General features: G+C 38.5%; 1 protein-coding gene across 2 annotated transcripts in view; it reads right to left on the bottom strand.

The window, feature by feature from the left end:
- Positions 1-382: 382 nt before the first annotated feature.
- The window catches only part of SMU1 (SMU1 DNA replication regulator and spliceosomal factor), a 22872-nt gene continuing 6666 nt past the window's right edge, over positions 383-16588 (bottom strand). The window contains exons 3-13 of one of the 2 annotated variants that reach the window (XR_002823287.1): positions 15644-15796; positions 14500-14610; positions 12666-12794; positions 11078-11197; positions 9309-9425; positions 8554-8681; positions 7818-7944; positions 4972-5139; positions 3743-3895; positions 1762-1916; positions 383-912 (exon numbers count right to left, since the gene is read on the bottom strand). Coding sequence is in view for 1 of the 2 variants with exons in the window: in XM_004372336.3 (XP_004372393.1) it covers positions 1818-1916; positions 3743-3895; positions 4972-5139; positions 7818-7944; positions 8554-8681; positions 9309-9425; positions 11078-11197; positions 12666-12794; positions 14500-14610; positions 15644-15796 (1305 nt within the window). In the remaining variant the exon portion in view is untranslated. Of the gene's footprint in view, positions 913-1400; positions 1917-3742; positions 3896-4971; positions 5140-7817; positions 7945-8553; positions 8682-9308; positions 9426-11077; positions 11198-12665; positions 12795-14499; positions 14611-15643; positions 15797-16588 lie in introns of those variants that run through there. The other variant, XM_004372336.3, reaches the window with a different exon arrangement.

Below are 16588 nucleotides of genomic sequence, written 5' to 3'. Positions count from 1 at the left end.
TTATCCATCCAGAATGGTATCTTGGTTACTTCTAAATTTTGGCAATTTATGAAAAAAGCTGCTATAAGCACTCGTGTGCCAGTTTTTAGGTGGACTATATTTTCAACTCACTTGAGAAAATGCTTTGGAACACGACTGCTAGATCCTATTGGGACACTATGCTTAGCTTTGTAAGGAACTGCCACACTCTTCCAAAGTGGCTATACCATTCTGCATTCCCACTAGCAATGGATGAGAGTTCCTGTTGCTCTATTTCCTCACCAGCATTTGGTGGTGTCATTGTTTTGGATTTTAGCCATTCTAAAAGGCTTGTGTGTTGCTATGATGACAAACAAGTTTCAGAGGAACTTCTAGACTAAGATGGATTAAGAAAGGCCTGGCAATCTACTTCCAGAAATCAGCCAATGAAAACCCTACAGATGACAATGATCTGATCCACAACCATGATGAGGATGGTGCAGGCCAAGCAGTGCTTTGTCCTCTGGTGCATGGGGTCACCATAAGTTGGGGCTGACTCAACAGCAGCTAACAATAGATGCTATTGATATCTCATTGTTGCATTTTAATTTGCAATTCCCTGATGACAAATCCTAAGCATCTTTTCATGTTTATATGCCATCTGGATATCTTCTTTGGTGAGGTATCTGTTCAAATCGTTTGCCTACTTTTTGATTGGATTGTTTTTGTTGTTGTTGACTTTTTAGAGTTCTTTGTATATTCTGTATAAAGTTTTTTTATCTGACCCATGTGTTTTGTAAATAGCTTCTCTGAATCTGTGGCTTGTCTTTTCATTCCCTCAATTTTCATAGAGCAGAAGTTTTTAATTTTAATGAACTCCCAACTTGACAATTTTTGCTTTCACAGATCATGCTTTTGATGTTGTTTTTAACTCATTGCCAAGCCCAAGGTCACCTAGAAATGAAAGAAATACCCATGTGCAAAACATATTCAAGAGTTTTGTTGGCTTTTAAATTTTTTTCTTTAGCTAACTGATGATGATGCACACTGCAAACAAGACTTGCTAAGTCTCAGGTCCTTTTTCTAATTATTCTTCAGAACAACAGTACATTTCATTGCCAAATCTTCCTCCACATACAAAAGGGTAATGTCAAAACTTTAAATTCTCATAATGGATCCTGAAACTAGTACTATTCCTAAAGTTGGCCAGAACAGTTGAGAAGGCACAGCTGAGAAGAATGAGTGGAAGGATGAGAGGGCAGTGAAATGAGATCTTGTGCATCACCTGGCGTTTCTACATGTCGAGTCTATCCTACTAGCCTAGGAAATGCCTTCCTGCTGTACTTGAGATTCAGGGATAATAATGTTGCCACCACCACTTTATTCTAAGTAAATCAGTTAAGTGGATGAGCATGTATTAAAAATTGCCTCCAGACAGTTGGAAAGTTTATTAACATCTTAAAAAAAAAAAAAAAAGGATTGAACAGAAAACAGCTACTGAAAACGGGATAGTTCCTTATTTACAAGTTCTACTGCGAGAGGTACAATTTAATCAGCATTTCCAATAATCAGAGGAGAATTTTTTCTAAAAATACCAGTATTTCACTCTCCAGGTAAAAGATCATTGAAAACATTATGTGACTGCCCCATTAAGAAGCAAACTAATACCTTAAAAATGTATTTTAAAAAAAAAAAAAAGGTAACTGCTACTTAAATGTGAATTTTCACCAAATTATTCTGTGTGTAGCTAACTCAGACAATTTGTTTCCTTAGAAAAGCTAGCCAAAAAAAAGAGCAACACACATGGATGTCTTCATTGAAGTGCATGCTCCCAGGCTAGTTTGAAAAGAAGAGTTGACTTAGGGTTTCCAGAGCTTTAGGAGTCCATCTTCACTGTAGGTAGCAATGAGGTTCTGATGAGGGTGATGGGCAATGCCAATCACATCCTTCTCGTGAACCTGGAACAGGGAAAGCACAGGGTTAGGGCGTATCGGTGTATAACAAATCACTCTGAAGAGGCTCTAAGAGCTAGGTAGTAGGAAATAAGAGATAAGTTTCCACTTCTCACTGAAACAATCATGCCCAAGATGGCTTCACCTGGAGCTTTAGGAGGAGAAAACAGGGAGGCACCAAGGGGGTTAAACAGAGCATTTTTTGTACTGTTTTTCATAATGTGGGAATAACAATGCTTCATCCCAAATCATTTTTGCACTATAGCTAATCCTACTCATCAATACCATTCTGTAAATCCTAGGTCAAAACAGTGGTTGACAACAAAAGACTCTTCCAGCTCAGTGAACCTGTGTCTTCCAGGCACATGAGCTAGACAACACTCCAGTCTCATCTTGTTATTGCTCTGATCTTAGATCTGTACCTGAGGCTTCACAAGGCAGTTGTACCAAAGTTCACTCAATAATAATTCCAGAAAAGATTCTGACATGGGTATGTATAGAATTTGTTCTATATTCACCATACCATGTCTTCTTCCTAAATCGCAGAAGACGACTACATTTTAGGCTGTGGCCACGCGACTAAATTCTGACCAACAGAATGAAGAACAAAATAATGCAAGCATCTTCCAGATGTGGGTCTTAAAAACAGTAAATCAGTATAGCCTTCCAACTACCTTTTCTCCTCCTGAGATCTTAGATGCCATATATTCCAAATGGCACAGCTAAAAGATGGAAGAGGGCTACTCAACTCACATCATGTTGTGACATTAAGAAATAAGTTTTTTCCCCCAAACACCCTTTTAGCTCAGTGGCGAAGTCATTTCCGAGGTTCACCGTTCAGCCGGGGAGAGGACAGCCACATAAAACCAAATGGGACTAATGAGGTACAGCAGTCCAGGGACAAGGGCCAGAAGGCAGAAGGGGACAAGAAAGCTGGTGACAGGGAACCCAAGGTTGAGTAAGGATAGTGTTGATGTGTTGTGAGGTTGTTAACCATTGTCATAGGGCAACATGTGTACTGTTAAATGAGAAACTATTTTGTTCTGTAAGCCTTCATCTAAAGTGAGAATGGCAGCACAACTGGAAGAGCATAGTCGATGTCACTTAACTGTGCATGTAGAAATTTTTGAGGTGGTGTATCTTTGGCTATGTATATTTTCACCAAAAAAAAAAAAAAAAAGATCAAGAAGGGAGAGGGTTGACATGTTGTGGGGTTGTTGACCAATGTCATGAAGCAATGTGTGTACTGCTGTTTCATGGGGAACTGTTTGTTCTGTGAGCCTTCACCTGAAGTACAATAAAAATAAATACATAAAAATAAAAAAAAAAGAAATAAGTTTTTGTGTTAAGCCCCTAGGATCCGGGAATTGTTGGTGTTAATACTGTAATAGACTCTCCTTGCATTGACTCTCAAAACATGGAACTGCAAGTTTTAAAACACCAGCATCGATTTGATAGGATAATGGATAAGTAATCTGTCTTTGAAAGGACATGGCAAGAACTAGCTACATCTGTCACTCTCCAATCCCCATGGGGAAGATATGTCTCATCTTGCCGGCTAATCGAGATAGGGATGTTCCCTTCCTATTCTCTGCTCTATTATACCCATACTATGCCCCTGAAGCTGAGGGCTCACTGAAGGATGACTATTCCTGACAAAGGAGATATTTATGGGTCCTTTATTTTATTTAGTGATAAAATGCCTCCATTACATTTTTTATACCTAGATTCACATTGATAGCAGTCAGTCTGGAAAAGGTGTGTACTTCAGAGTTCAGAAAGACACGCGTTAACAGAGTTTCTTTAGATGACCTTACATTGGTAATACTCACTGTCAAAGTTCTCTCCAGTTTGCCAGTGACTGTGCTGAAACAGTAGAGCACAAAGTCCTCCCCCACACAGTAGATCCACTCACCACGGGGAGAGAGGGCACAGCAAACAAAGTCACCACCTTCTCTCTTACCAGAGCTGAAGCTTCTAACAATCTAGATAATCCCACACCCCAGGGCAAAAAAACAAAACATCCACATTAGCAGCGGCTCAGCCATGTGCATCACTTTAAAGGGACATTTTCACATTGTTATTTCATACTCTGCTTTATTGTCATTTATAATTAAGATCTCCAATTCCATTCATCCCATGCTAAATCCTCTTACCTGGGAAATATTCAACAGAGAGCTATCTAAAATCAGTGGCAGACAGAAGTTTAGAATCCATATGTCCCAAGTCACCAATCCTGCTCCTTAGTCTACTGAGCCATACTCCCCTGAAGCACATTCACCACCATGCATACAATTTTCTAAGTTAAATTAAGTATCACTGGCTCTCAGTGCTTTGTGGACTCGTGTTCCCCAGCATCCTCTTTCTAATAGAGTAAGATACGCTCCCATGCAGGACTGAACTCTGTCTCCAAAACCTTGCTTGCTCTTGCTCTAGTCTACAGAACATTAAAATTATCACAGATGAAGCTGAGGACCCCATGTGCCTAGGCCAATGTGTCAACAGCATCACAACACAAGGCTCAGGGCTTGACACTCAACCTCAATGCTGCTAATGCCCCCAGTGCTACCTCACGGTCCACAAAGTGAGGTTCTTTGGGAACCATGCAGATGTCTTGATTCTTGATTAAATACACATCATGAAGACACCGTTACCCTTTCCCTGTAAGAGTTCTACCTTAGATCACGTGGTAGCTAGGAGATGTCCAGAGCTGGTAATCCCTACCATGCTGGATCTCCCTTCAGACAGGGATGGCTACCTGATAATCTTCACTGAGGTTCTGAAGGAAGCTTAAAGACAGATCAGAGCCTCATTTATCCAAAAGACATAAAAGAAAGAACGTAATGCACACACACTCTGGCAAAAGGAGACAACTGTGAATCACCGAAGAAATGCCTTGTAGAACTATAGTTTAAATAAGTGTCTGAAAAATAAATACAGTGTATATGGAGTGGTGAATCTCTATTTGGTTAGTGCCTTGTACTGGGAGGGCTGGGACCAGGCCATAATGATTTGGGAACAACCTACAGATCCTGTGCAGAAGTACTTTCTGAGCACTCACCTGCCCCTGCATGTTCATGATGACCACCGTGTTTGATCTGTTGCACACCACAAAGTGCTCTGGGTTTTTAGGAAGCAGGATCACACTGTTGACAGTGATGTCTGTCCCCGCAGTGCTGCCCAGGGACTTAAAGGTATTTGAACATTCTGTGGTCTTCATGTTCCAAATCTACCACACAGAAATGTAAGGCATAAACATTTTTTGGTATAAGAATTTCTAAAGTTTTAAGGTTTAAAGACTGAAAATTACGATACTAAAGAGAGAGTAAAACTGACTCAGGACTAGATTTTAAGTCCAATCAAATACCCAGTAATCACTCATCTATCTATTGATTAATTGACATAAACAAAAGTCACAAAGCTAAATAATAAAAGCCTTTTAAAATCTATGAGCTTCTCTTGCAATTTTTTCCTGGGCTCACAGAGCTACCTATCTTTAACACTGGCTATGGGTCAACACTGCTACTGTCATATACAACCAGAAAGCTATCCTTGTCTGAGCATCAAAATCAAATGGGGTACTTCATACCCATTAAGATGGCTATTTTCAGAAAAATAGAGAACAACATGTGTTGGTCAGGGTGTGGAGAAACTGGAACCCTCAAGCACTGCTGGTGGACATGTAAAATGGTACAGCCATTGTGGAAAACAGTTCTAGCAGTTCCTCAAAAATTTAAACATAGAACTACCGTATGACCCAGCAATTCCACTCCTAGGTATATACCCAAAAGATTTTAAGAGCAGGGACACAAACAGATACTTGTACAACAATGCTCGCTGAAGCACTATTCACAATAGCCAAAAGGTAGCAACAACAAATGTGCCCATCAACAGATGAACAGATAAACAAAATGTGGATATTACTCAGCCACAAAGAGAAATGAAGTTCTGATACATGCTATGACAAGGATCAACTTTGAAAACATTATGCTGGGTGAAAGAAGTCAGACACAAAAGGATAAATATTATATGAGGCTACTTACATTAAATATCTAGTATAGACAAATGCAAAGAGACCAAAGTTTATCAGTGGTTGCCAGGGGCTGGGGGGAGAAGGGGATGGGGAGTTATTACTTAAGGTGCACTGAGGTTCTGTCTGGAGTGATGAAAATAAATTTGGAAATAGACTGGTGATGGTGGCACAATATGGTGAATGTAATTAATGTCACTGAATTATATGCTTAAAAATGGTTAAAATGCAAAAATTTTTGTTATATATTTTATCACAATCAAATGTTAAAAATACATACTAGGAAAAAAAAAAAAAATCAAATGGGAGCTTTTTAGATTCACATGCTTGGAACCCTATGCTGAGATTCTGATTTGGCAGGCCTGGGGTGGGACACAGGCAGGTGTATTTTTAAAAGGCTCCACAAACGATTCTAATGTGCAACCTGTACTGAAAACCACTGAACAGAAGTCCAAACGTTAGCACACACGAGGAGTCATGAAGTAGAAGCCACTCTCAGTCACTTGTATTAACTTCTCCCAGTCCAACATCTCTTCTAGGAACAGTTCTCCACCCTAATGCCTTTCACCTTGCCCTTCTGGCCTGTAATGAACTGAAGTAGTTATAAATCAGACATCACAGTTATTGAAATCTGAGATGTGCTTGGAGAAGAGATGGACAAATACTGCATGGCACTGCCTGGAAACCACTCATTTAAGGATACAAAAGCCTCCAAGGCATAGACTGTGCTCTATGTTCCCTCTGTCTTCAACACAGCTAAGCACAAAACAGATGTTTAATACCTAAAGACAGGAGGAAATAGTCGTCCCACTAGCCCTAGTGTTGATTTTCTTAATCAACACTGTCTCATCTGCCCCAATCTCGTCTCTGAAGCCCAGTTGCCTAGGAGAGAAATAACTATTTCAGGGATCAAGAGTAACAGGCTTCTGGTGTTTTCTATCCAAAAGGTCAGTGAGATGCTTTACTCTACTCATTGCAGAACCACGGGAAAGACCACAGAATGGAGAGGCCTAGACAAACCAACTCCCACTGGCATTTACAGGGTATGAGGCCCATGTATACAGCACAAAGAGGGCAAATCCCATGACTAAAGTACTAAAGCCCTGTGTGCTTCCCCATCCCTCCTGCAGAACAGCACATCTCCTGCCTTCTGGTTTCTGTTTTGATACCCAGAGGAAGCACTTTTGGAGGGGGCTCTGACTTTAGGTGCTTGCAATAAAATGCTGAGCTCTTCTGCCACAAGGCACTCACTTACATAAGGGCAATTTAAAACAAGTGGGTCCAGTGTGTAAATGCAGTGTCTCAAAGATCTCTAGCAATTTTCTACTTGGGTTTCTCATATTTTTTGTAGGAAATGAGACACTCTCTTCAAATAACTAAACCTTTTAAGGTACTTAAGATCCATTACTCTCAGTTGAGGATGGTTAAAGAAGTATCTAACAGAGGACTTAGTTCTACTCTGCACCTCTCCTCCTCCTCCTCTATGAATGCTGTTAGGATTGGGAGGCTGTACAACAAAACAGAGATCTACTTGGCTCTTTGTAAACTGTTAGGGGACAGACCTCACTATCTATGGCATGACAGATTTTAATCACTGTGCTTATCTGTGAATTGGGAATGACTTCAGTTTAAGACTTCACACGTCCTCTTTTCCTACACATGATAAAGTTTGTTTGGATTTTTTAGGCTTGAGAGTTGAGGTCCTTATGCCAATAGGAGTTACCGACAGAACATCATTGTTGTCTTAGACTGACCTCAATTATGGCATAAATAGCTAATAAAGAAGTTTTTTCCACCACAGTTGTCACCACTGATAACTCCTCAAAGGATGAAGATGGAACAGACACCCCAAAATAAACCAGCATCAAATACTTAACCTTTACGGTGCCATCAGAGGATGCACTAATAATATAATGTCCATCTTGTGTAAACGTTGCTTCATTAACAAAGGAGGAATGGCCACGAAATTCCTTCAGAGTTTTACCAGACTTTAAGCCATGAATTCTATCACAAATAAAAAGCAAATGAAAAGAACAATTAATATTCTATATATTATGCCAGGGACCAAGTGCTGAATGTATTTTAGATGAATTATAGAAGTTCATGTCATAATAGTAAGTGAAGAAAGAGGGCTATGCAATTGCGTATACAATATAATTTCCATTACTTCAAATAATCAAACAAAATCAAAATCAAAATCTTTGCACAGAAAGAGACTGGAAGAAAATATGCCAATACCATAAGCTTCTGTTCGAGGACAGGCCTCTAAAAAATTTAGTTAATAAGAGATTCAGGATCAGTAGGTCTCAGCTGGATCCCAGGGATATGTATTTGTAGCAGGGCCTCCAGGTGATTTTCATGTAGGTGGCCAGAGACTACACTTTGAGAAACATGAAACACTGTTATAATCCCTTTCTCTCTCTCTTCTGGGTAGAAATGCAAACAAATGGATAGCACCGCCTCAGCCGTACTCTGACCAGGGAAATGAGGTCTCACACACCCTTACTGTCCACATCACACTGTCCTGGTAAAGACATAAGGAATCACTAGTACCTCCTCCTGGGCCTCATTATAGCATACGCAAGTGACGGGAATTTTGAGATTCTTACTTACCTAATTGTCTGGTCAAAAGAGGCACTCAGGATCTGACTGCTATCCTTAGAAAAGCTTAAACAGGTGACACCTTTACTGTGTGCCCTTTCAAATCTCCTTAAACACTGTCCACTCTGAATCTTCCACACCTTTATAAAAAATAGTAAAAACTTGTCAACAGAGTGTCCACTATAGCCCACAGAGCCAAGCAAGATGCAATGTTCACTAATGTACTGCAGCATTAAAAATGCAAGCTAATAGCTAAATATGGTATGTCTGCTTCACATAGTACGATGATAACTGAATCCTTTGAAACTTAAATTTTTTTCCTTGTAAATTATTAAAACCATAATTTAGACTCCAAGTTCACTTAGCAGAAACCATTTCTAATTTTATCTAGACCCTGGTGTTTTACCAGCAATTAAATACAAACCACAGCTAATCAGCTGTAGCCCATCCCCTAAAAAAATAAGGTACAATACATCACATGAGCTGAGTCAGGGTGGTACAGCAGAAAGGGCGCGAGCAGATCTGGCTTGAAATCCCAGATCCATCACTTACCATCTTCAACAAGTTGTGACCTTAAACAAGCTACTGGACTTCCCCAGGCAGTTATTATTAGGATTAAACAAGAAAAAATAAAGTGGTTAGCATAAAGTCAATGCTCAATAACCAGTAGCTGTTATTATGCAGAATATTATGTGTAGGACACGACCTCATTACAGAGGAACTCCCAAAATGGCCATGTACAAGAGTTTGTGTCACTAATTCCATACCTTGATTTTTCCATCTTGGGCCCCAGTTGCTAACATTTCTGTATCTCTGCTGAAACACATGCAGAGGACAGCATCATCCATCATCATAAAGTTGTCCTGGGCCTGGTACTTAAGATCCTAAAGGAAACGATGGTAAGCAGTTATCAAAGTGACACTAAAGCCAAGGCCCCAGTTGTCTCAGATCTCTACAAACTCACTAAAAGCAGGATAATGGACTCTGCAAACTATAAATCTCCAAAGCAAACAGTAGTGCTGTGCAGGCATGGTTCCTAATAAACAACTGATAATGATGGGAATAAATAATTTTATACAATTCAAATTAATACTGTAAAAAAAAAATGCAAACATAGCATCCTAGATCTTTTACTTACTGCCTCATATTTAATTTCGCTTTGGCTTATTTTCTTTCCATCTTTTCTAGGCAAAATTTCCCTATAGTTCCATATTTTATACATGGCTCTTTAATAAATCTGTATTTAGTTAGAGGTATGAGATGAGAAATTAAACTAGTGGGTTTTCCCAACTGTCAGCTACTTTTCCTAAAACTGTCTATTTATTTGTGATGTTCCTTTTATCATCCATTATTGTTCAAATGAAAATATTTTTAGCATTTTTCCTAATTATAAAGTGATATTGCTTCATGTAAAAAAAAAAAAAAAAAAAGCAAACTATAGAGAAATATATAAAGTAGAAAGTGAAAATCATTCATAAATCTACTATACAGGGAATGGAATTTAGCACTCTATGATAAGGATTACATTTTACATTAGTGGACAAAAGATGGCCGATAAATAGATTTTTGAGAAGAAAGTTGGATCTTTACCAATTTTATCCCCCTAAACAAATTCCAGATGGATAAAACATTAAATGTAAAATGAAATAATAAAAGTACTAGAAGAAATTATGGGAGGATAGGTGGATAAACTTGATAATATAAAAAATTTTAACTGTAAAGCAAAATCATAAGCAAAGTCAAAAAGGTTAAAATGGAAAAAATATTTGCAATAAACACTGCAAAAGGCTGACTCACTTCCTCAAAATATAAAGAGCTTCCATAAATCAGTAAGAAACAGGGCAACAACACAATAGAAAAATGGGCACAGGATATGAACAGACTTCACAGAAAAGGAAATATTGGTGGCTTTTCACATACATATATATGTTCAATTTCACCCATACTAAGAAAAATACAATTAGTACTGTAACTAGTTTAGAACAGAAACGATCTTAAATAAAAGTGGTTAAATCATGATTCAATCCATGAAACGGAATATAATACAGCAATGATCTTCAAGAGATACTATAAAGAGAGAAGCAAGGAGAACAGGGTGCATAGTATGCTATCATCTGTATAAAAAAAAAGATTTCAAAAAGGGTATACTAAGTAATTGCTTGCATAGACTATTTCAGGAAGGTTACATAAGAAACATGGATGGCCTTAGGAAGGGAACTGACTGGCTGAGAGACAAGGGCTAGAGCAAGACTCTTTACTGAATAACTTTTACTATATTTTAAATGTTGCATCAGGTGTACATACTACCCATTCAAAATATAAATTTTAAAAATAATGGATAATAAAATCCCTCCCTTGATTACTAATAGGGAATTAAAAATAACTTTAAATGGATTTTTTAAATTATAAAAGTAATACATGTTCATTACAGACAGACCCTTGCTCAACTCATCTGGCTTAGAGACAGATGTAGAATATATAATTCAAAGTCAATAATCCTCCCACTAGGGAAGTTAATATATTTAAAATACTTTACCTTCCTGATTTTTCCAGTCGTAAAGTTCCACACTTCAATGAATCCATCAACAGACCCAGTGACCAGATACTGACCATCTGGAGAAAATCGAGCACACTCCACATGTGATTTCTGACCAAACTGTTTCAAATGACAATGAAATAGATGCATTTTATCTAGTGGCCTTAAAACAATTCTCCTTTTAACCTTGTGACAAGTCCTACCCTAGCATAAAGTAACAGTCACAGCTGCCCCATATTAATGAGTACCTGAGGGGAGTTTCTTAACCTGGACATAGGGAAATGATGGGTGTATTTTCTCTGACCAGTTTTATTATGTCTAGGCTCTCAGTCGAAACTGGTTTTCTGAATGTGGAATTAATAGTTCCAAAGGAAGGGAAAATACTGTTTTAACACAGAATTTAGAACAAATACTCCTGTTAGCTCAGAACTTGAGTTATTAGAACCAGCTACTGTGAACATGGCTTTCACACTCAACCTAATATGGTCTAGTATGCTCCTGTTGTGCATCTAGGAAAAAAACCTAATACGGTCTAGTATGTTCCTGTTGTGCATCTAGGAAAAAAAAAGAATTCTTTCTCGATGAATGTACGTTTTCCTACGCTATTTTGTAAACAAATTTTCCATTACCATTTTTTTTCATCATTTTCACTTAATCTAATAACAGTGTGTAGCTGCCTAATTCTAAAAGAACTAATTAGAGCTGACAGACTATTGATGCCTGGTAAATGCATACTGAGCATTTACCAGTAATGCTGCTCCCAAAAAAAGATGAAAAGTACAGAACATCAAACATATGGGAAGAAGAGAGAAAAGATCTATTGTGAATTTCATTTTAAATGCCAAAAAAGAGAGTGTTTATAACAGAAAATTTTGCGCAACAGTGTAATCATAATGGGCTTCTATTTGTTTCAAGGCTTCAGCCAGGTTAAATAAAGGTTACTGCTAAAAAATATCTTTATATGCAAATCAGAACAGGTAATCTGGAAAAGACAAATTCAAAATACTAAACCAAAGTCAAAGATATGAGGAATATAAAACTATTTTTAAATCCATTAATTCAATTAGAGTAAAAATCCAGAGAGAAGATGCTGAAGTAAAAACATGCCTGTAATTCTGAAAATGCAGCAATTACCTCATTATGCTTTCTCCTAGAAAAGCCCAGATAATTAAAAAAAAAAAGAAAAGAACTAATCAGAAGATGATAAAATCACTTTTCTCAAAAACCAGGTAAGTCCACTTTATATTCCACACCTGGAACTTTGCCTGACATGTAGCTGGCAAACACACAAATGTTGAATAGGACAAATATATACAAAGTCCATAGTCAGTCTCAGGGTAAACCCAAACGCAGGCTTCTTGGGAATGAACTAAATGTCAAGTGTATCATTACACTTGGTAACAGGTCTGAGATGTGCCACTGCCAGGCCACAGCACTACCCCAGTGGACACCAGTAGCAACCTTGAATGATCTTCCGGGGCTAGAGAGTGAGGTCTGCTTGGCTAAGCTCCTAGCACAACGCTAGGCTGACCACATGAAGAGTGCTCAACAAATGCTTACTGACCAACTGCATGTCTAAGAATCCTACCTTAATATGCCTACTCAGCTGCGTAGGAAACTTTTCTTCTTCTACATCTTTGACAGCTGCTTTGCCTCGGAACAAATCTATGGTCATGCCGGGAGGGAGCAATCCCTGGTGTTGCTGCCATTTCAGTGCCTGTGAGAAAAGAAATGTACTGTAATCCACTCAGGTGCTTTTAAGGGCTGATCCTGATTGCTCAAACAAAGCCAAGCCTGAAAGAATGAGGTTCAGAGGAAATGGAGTTATTCACACCCCCAATCATCTCTGATCATCTACACTCAGCATTATCTGTGCTTCTCTGCATGTCCTAGGGACACAGGCTGACTTCAGGGTGGAAGGGAGCAAACTGAGAGCAACGAGTCGATCTGTCCCAATCAATTTTCTTATAGGCATGGCTTTTTCATTATAAACAAAATTTTGGAAAACAGGTATCTCCCATAGTTCCAACACACAAACATAGCCACAGTTAACATTTTCTGTATTACCATGTAGCCTTCCCCCACATTATATAGGTGTTTAATTAACACAGTTTTAATTACACTATACGTAAAACTTTATGTTCTCATTTTTTCACCTTTCACTGGATCATGCTATGAATCATCTTAATGGCTATAAAATGTATCCTAGCTAGTGGATGTTTTGTAGTTTATCTAATCTATACATGGTGGACATTTACACTGCTTCCAGTTTTTCACTCATCCAAAAAATGCTGCAATGAACTAATCTTCTTCTATTTGGGGAATTTGGGGATTCTTTCCCCCTCAGACTACATTCCTAGAAGAGGAATTACTGAATCTAAAAAAGATCATGAAAGACTCTTGATACACATTGCCAAAATGTTTTGGCAAAATGGTTGGTTTCCAAAAATGCTGCAATTGCAATATATAAGACTGCACTGTGGGAAGTGGAAAAATCACGGACTTTGGAGACAGATGGTCCTGGGCTAGACTATTTGCCAACTATGTTACTCTGACCTCCAATTTCACCCACCGAAAAAGTCAGGGAAAAAGCCTAATTCCTAAAACTGCTGAAAGGATAAAACAAAATAGCATAAGTAAAACCCATATAACAGGCTGAAAAGTGAATGGACCAGTGGCAACCAAGAACAGAGAAAACTGAAATCTAATTATCTAAGGTAGGGAAGCCGCAAGAAGCAAGCCAAACTACCTGGCCAAACTCCAAAAAGACTCAGGAATTGGAGGCACCATATATCCCTGAAGGGGGGCATGAGGCTGAAAACAGGGGCAATGGCTGAAAGTCTGTATAAAGAGCAGTTAGCTCTCCTAACCCTACACAGCAGGTGACTGCCTCGTCCCAACCTCAAGAGAAGTCAGGTGGTTTATTTTCTGGAAAGGTTGAGGTCTTCGGCTCTGGAAAACCAGGTGGAGCTGAGAGTATAGGTGAGAAGCCATGATGAAAACAGAAAGATTAAGAGCAAACTGGTATGCTAAACAGTGACATTATTTGCCACATAGCTGGTAAGTGAGAGAACTAGGCTCTCTCGCAGTAGATCCAATGTGCCCAGGACAGTTCCCATTTGCACCTGGTATCCTGACATAATGATCAGTAGTGTCCCCTTTCAATCTCAAAAGTGTCCCAGATTGAATGACAGAGTCTACAGTCATCCTTATTCTAATCATTCTAAAGCTTCTGCTATTAACCACTAAGTTATGCTGCCTCTTTCAGGAGACAGGGAGAGTGGCATGGTACAGCTCTTGGTATAATACAAGCAGGTCCAATTCCTAGGATGTCTGATTTATTTAACTCATATATATAATTAATATAAAGGAAATAGTATGGGGAGTTCAGGGTAATTTCAGTTCCACCAGCATTTAATTACCTGTCCCAGCAATGCCATGAGACGAGATGGAGGGACCACACTGACTTCCCCTGCTAAGGCCTGGGCAATTGCTGCTCTTCTCTTCTCTTTGCTACTTCCATCTGGGTATGCCTGAAAAAGGAGAGCCAGTAACATCATTTCCATGAAGCAGCTGCAAGATATGAATGTGCTTATTTAAACAACAAGAGAAAAAGAAAAAAAAGCGCAAAGAAGCGGAAATGTTCAAGGAGGAAACTATGAACAGAAATTACCCAGTTAGAAAGATTACTTAAAACAACATCATTTTTAAAAGTAGACTTTCCAAATCTGCCCAGTTGTATATCAAAAGTGTGAGTTGGAAGGTCAGTCAATCTACACTGGTACTTCTGAAAAGAGTCCAGGTAAACCACATCAAAGTCAGAGTTGCTTTCCAGTTCTTGAAAAATCTGCAGAACTAAAGATTCTATTTTATTCCTTGGTAATTTATTTCAGTTAAGTGACTCCCAGCCCAAAAGTTCTTCACAGTTCTAACTTAAATCCTGTCCTGGTAATCTAAACTCCTTTCGTTTATCCTCATGGTTTCTGTGAGTTTAACTTTCCATTATCTAGTGCCTTTTAAATTCTTCCTCCTCCTATTTAGACAAGACTTTAGTGAAAGGGGGCTGGGTGGGAAAAAATGAAACTATACATATAGTAAGATTTGGGAAAAAGAAAAGACTCTTAAGTCACTGTGCTCTACCAGTCAGCATGGTCGGCTGAGAAGCATAAGCACCAACTTCTAGGGACTGGAAGAGCCGAGAGAAAAATGCAATTGTCAGAGGCAAGGGACACCAATGCAGTGAACACACTAGCAGTCAGGCAGCATTTCAGGGCCAGATAAGTACTTGGGCAGATGTGGAAATGATATCAGAATAAAATTTTCTGCTTCTTTACTAACCAATACACAATCCTCTAAAATGGAGGGTGTGTGAGGGAAGATCCTTAAATACTCAGAAACTGAACAAGATTATTCTAACATATGCAAATTTCAGCCAACATATATGGACAGAAAATAGTCAAAAATTAAATCAAAATTATAAAATGTTCCTAATAAAAAGGTTAAAAGATCACATTATCACATATTTCCAAAGTTAACAATAATTTCTTTTTATTACCACAGTCATACCTCACGAGGATCAAAATAAGACCTGGCCAAGAGGTTCTCCAGATGAATATACCGTTCTGGCTGTGTTTGTTTTAACATGATCATAGGGTCAGTCTGTCTCAGAAGTGACCTGGCAGCACCCAATTCACGGAGCTCTATCAATTCTAGAACAACCTGTTGAAAGAAAATGGCTACTTCAACATATTCTCTTATTTTCTTTTTCAACGCAATTTCTGATGCAGATATGGCCTGCCAAAGAGATTTCCAATACTGGGAAATGCCCCTTCTCCTTTTTACTAGAAATTTCAGGTGGACAACTGAAGTAATTATTGGTAATAATTCCTTCAGATCTTCAACCTCCATCCTTCTTTAAAAAAAAAACACTATAATTTAGTTTTAGGTTTTCAGAAAAATTATGCAGCAAGTACAGAAAGTTCCCATATACCCTTCTCTCCACTGCCACTGTTTCTCCTACTGTTAATATCTTACCTTTCTGTGGTACATTTGTTATAACTGATGAACCAATACAGACAGATGTTTAACTAAAGTCCACAGTTTACATGAGGCCTCGCTCTTTGCATTGTACAGGTCTATGGGATTTGAAAAATTCATGTCATGTATCCACCATTACTGTATCATACAGAACAGTTTCACTGCCCTCAAAGTGCCTTGTGCTTCACTTATTCATTCCTCCCCCTCCTTCCCTGACCCCCTGGCAAGCACTGAACTTTTTACTGTCTTCATAGTTTTGCCTTTTCTAGAATGTCATATAGTTGGAATCATACAGTATGTAGCTTTTCCAGACTGGCTTCTATCAGTTAGCAATATGCATTTAACGTTCCTCCATGTCTTTTTTTTTTTATTTATTTTTTGAAAACGCAATTTTATTTTTTTTATTATTGTACTTCAGGTGAAGGCTTACAGAACAAATAGTTTCTCATGAAACAGTAGTACACATATTGTTTT

This window comes from Trichechus manatus, unplaced genomic scaffold (genome assembly GCF_000243295.1).
Source record: "Trichechus manatus latirostris isolate Lorelei unplaced genomic scaffold, TriManLat1.0 scaffold00016, whole genome shotgun sequence".
Classification (NCBI taxonomy): Eukaryota; Metazoa; Chordata; class Mammalia; order Sirenia; family Trichechidae; genus Trichechus; species Trichechus manatus.
Note: the sequence above shows the minus strand (reverse complement) of the source record. Positions and strands in the feature narration are given on the sequence as shown.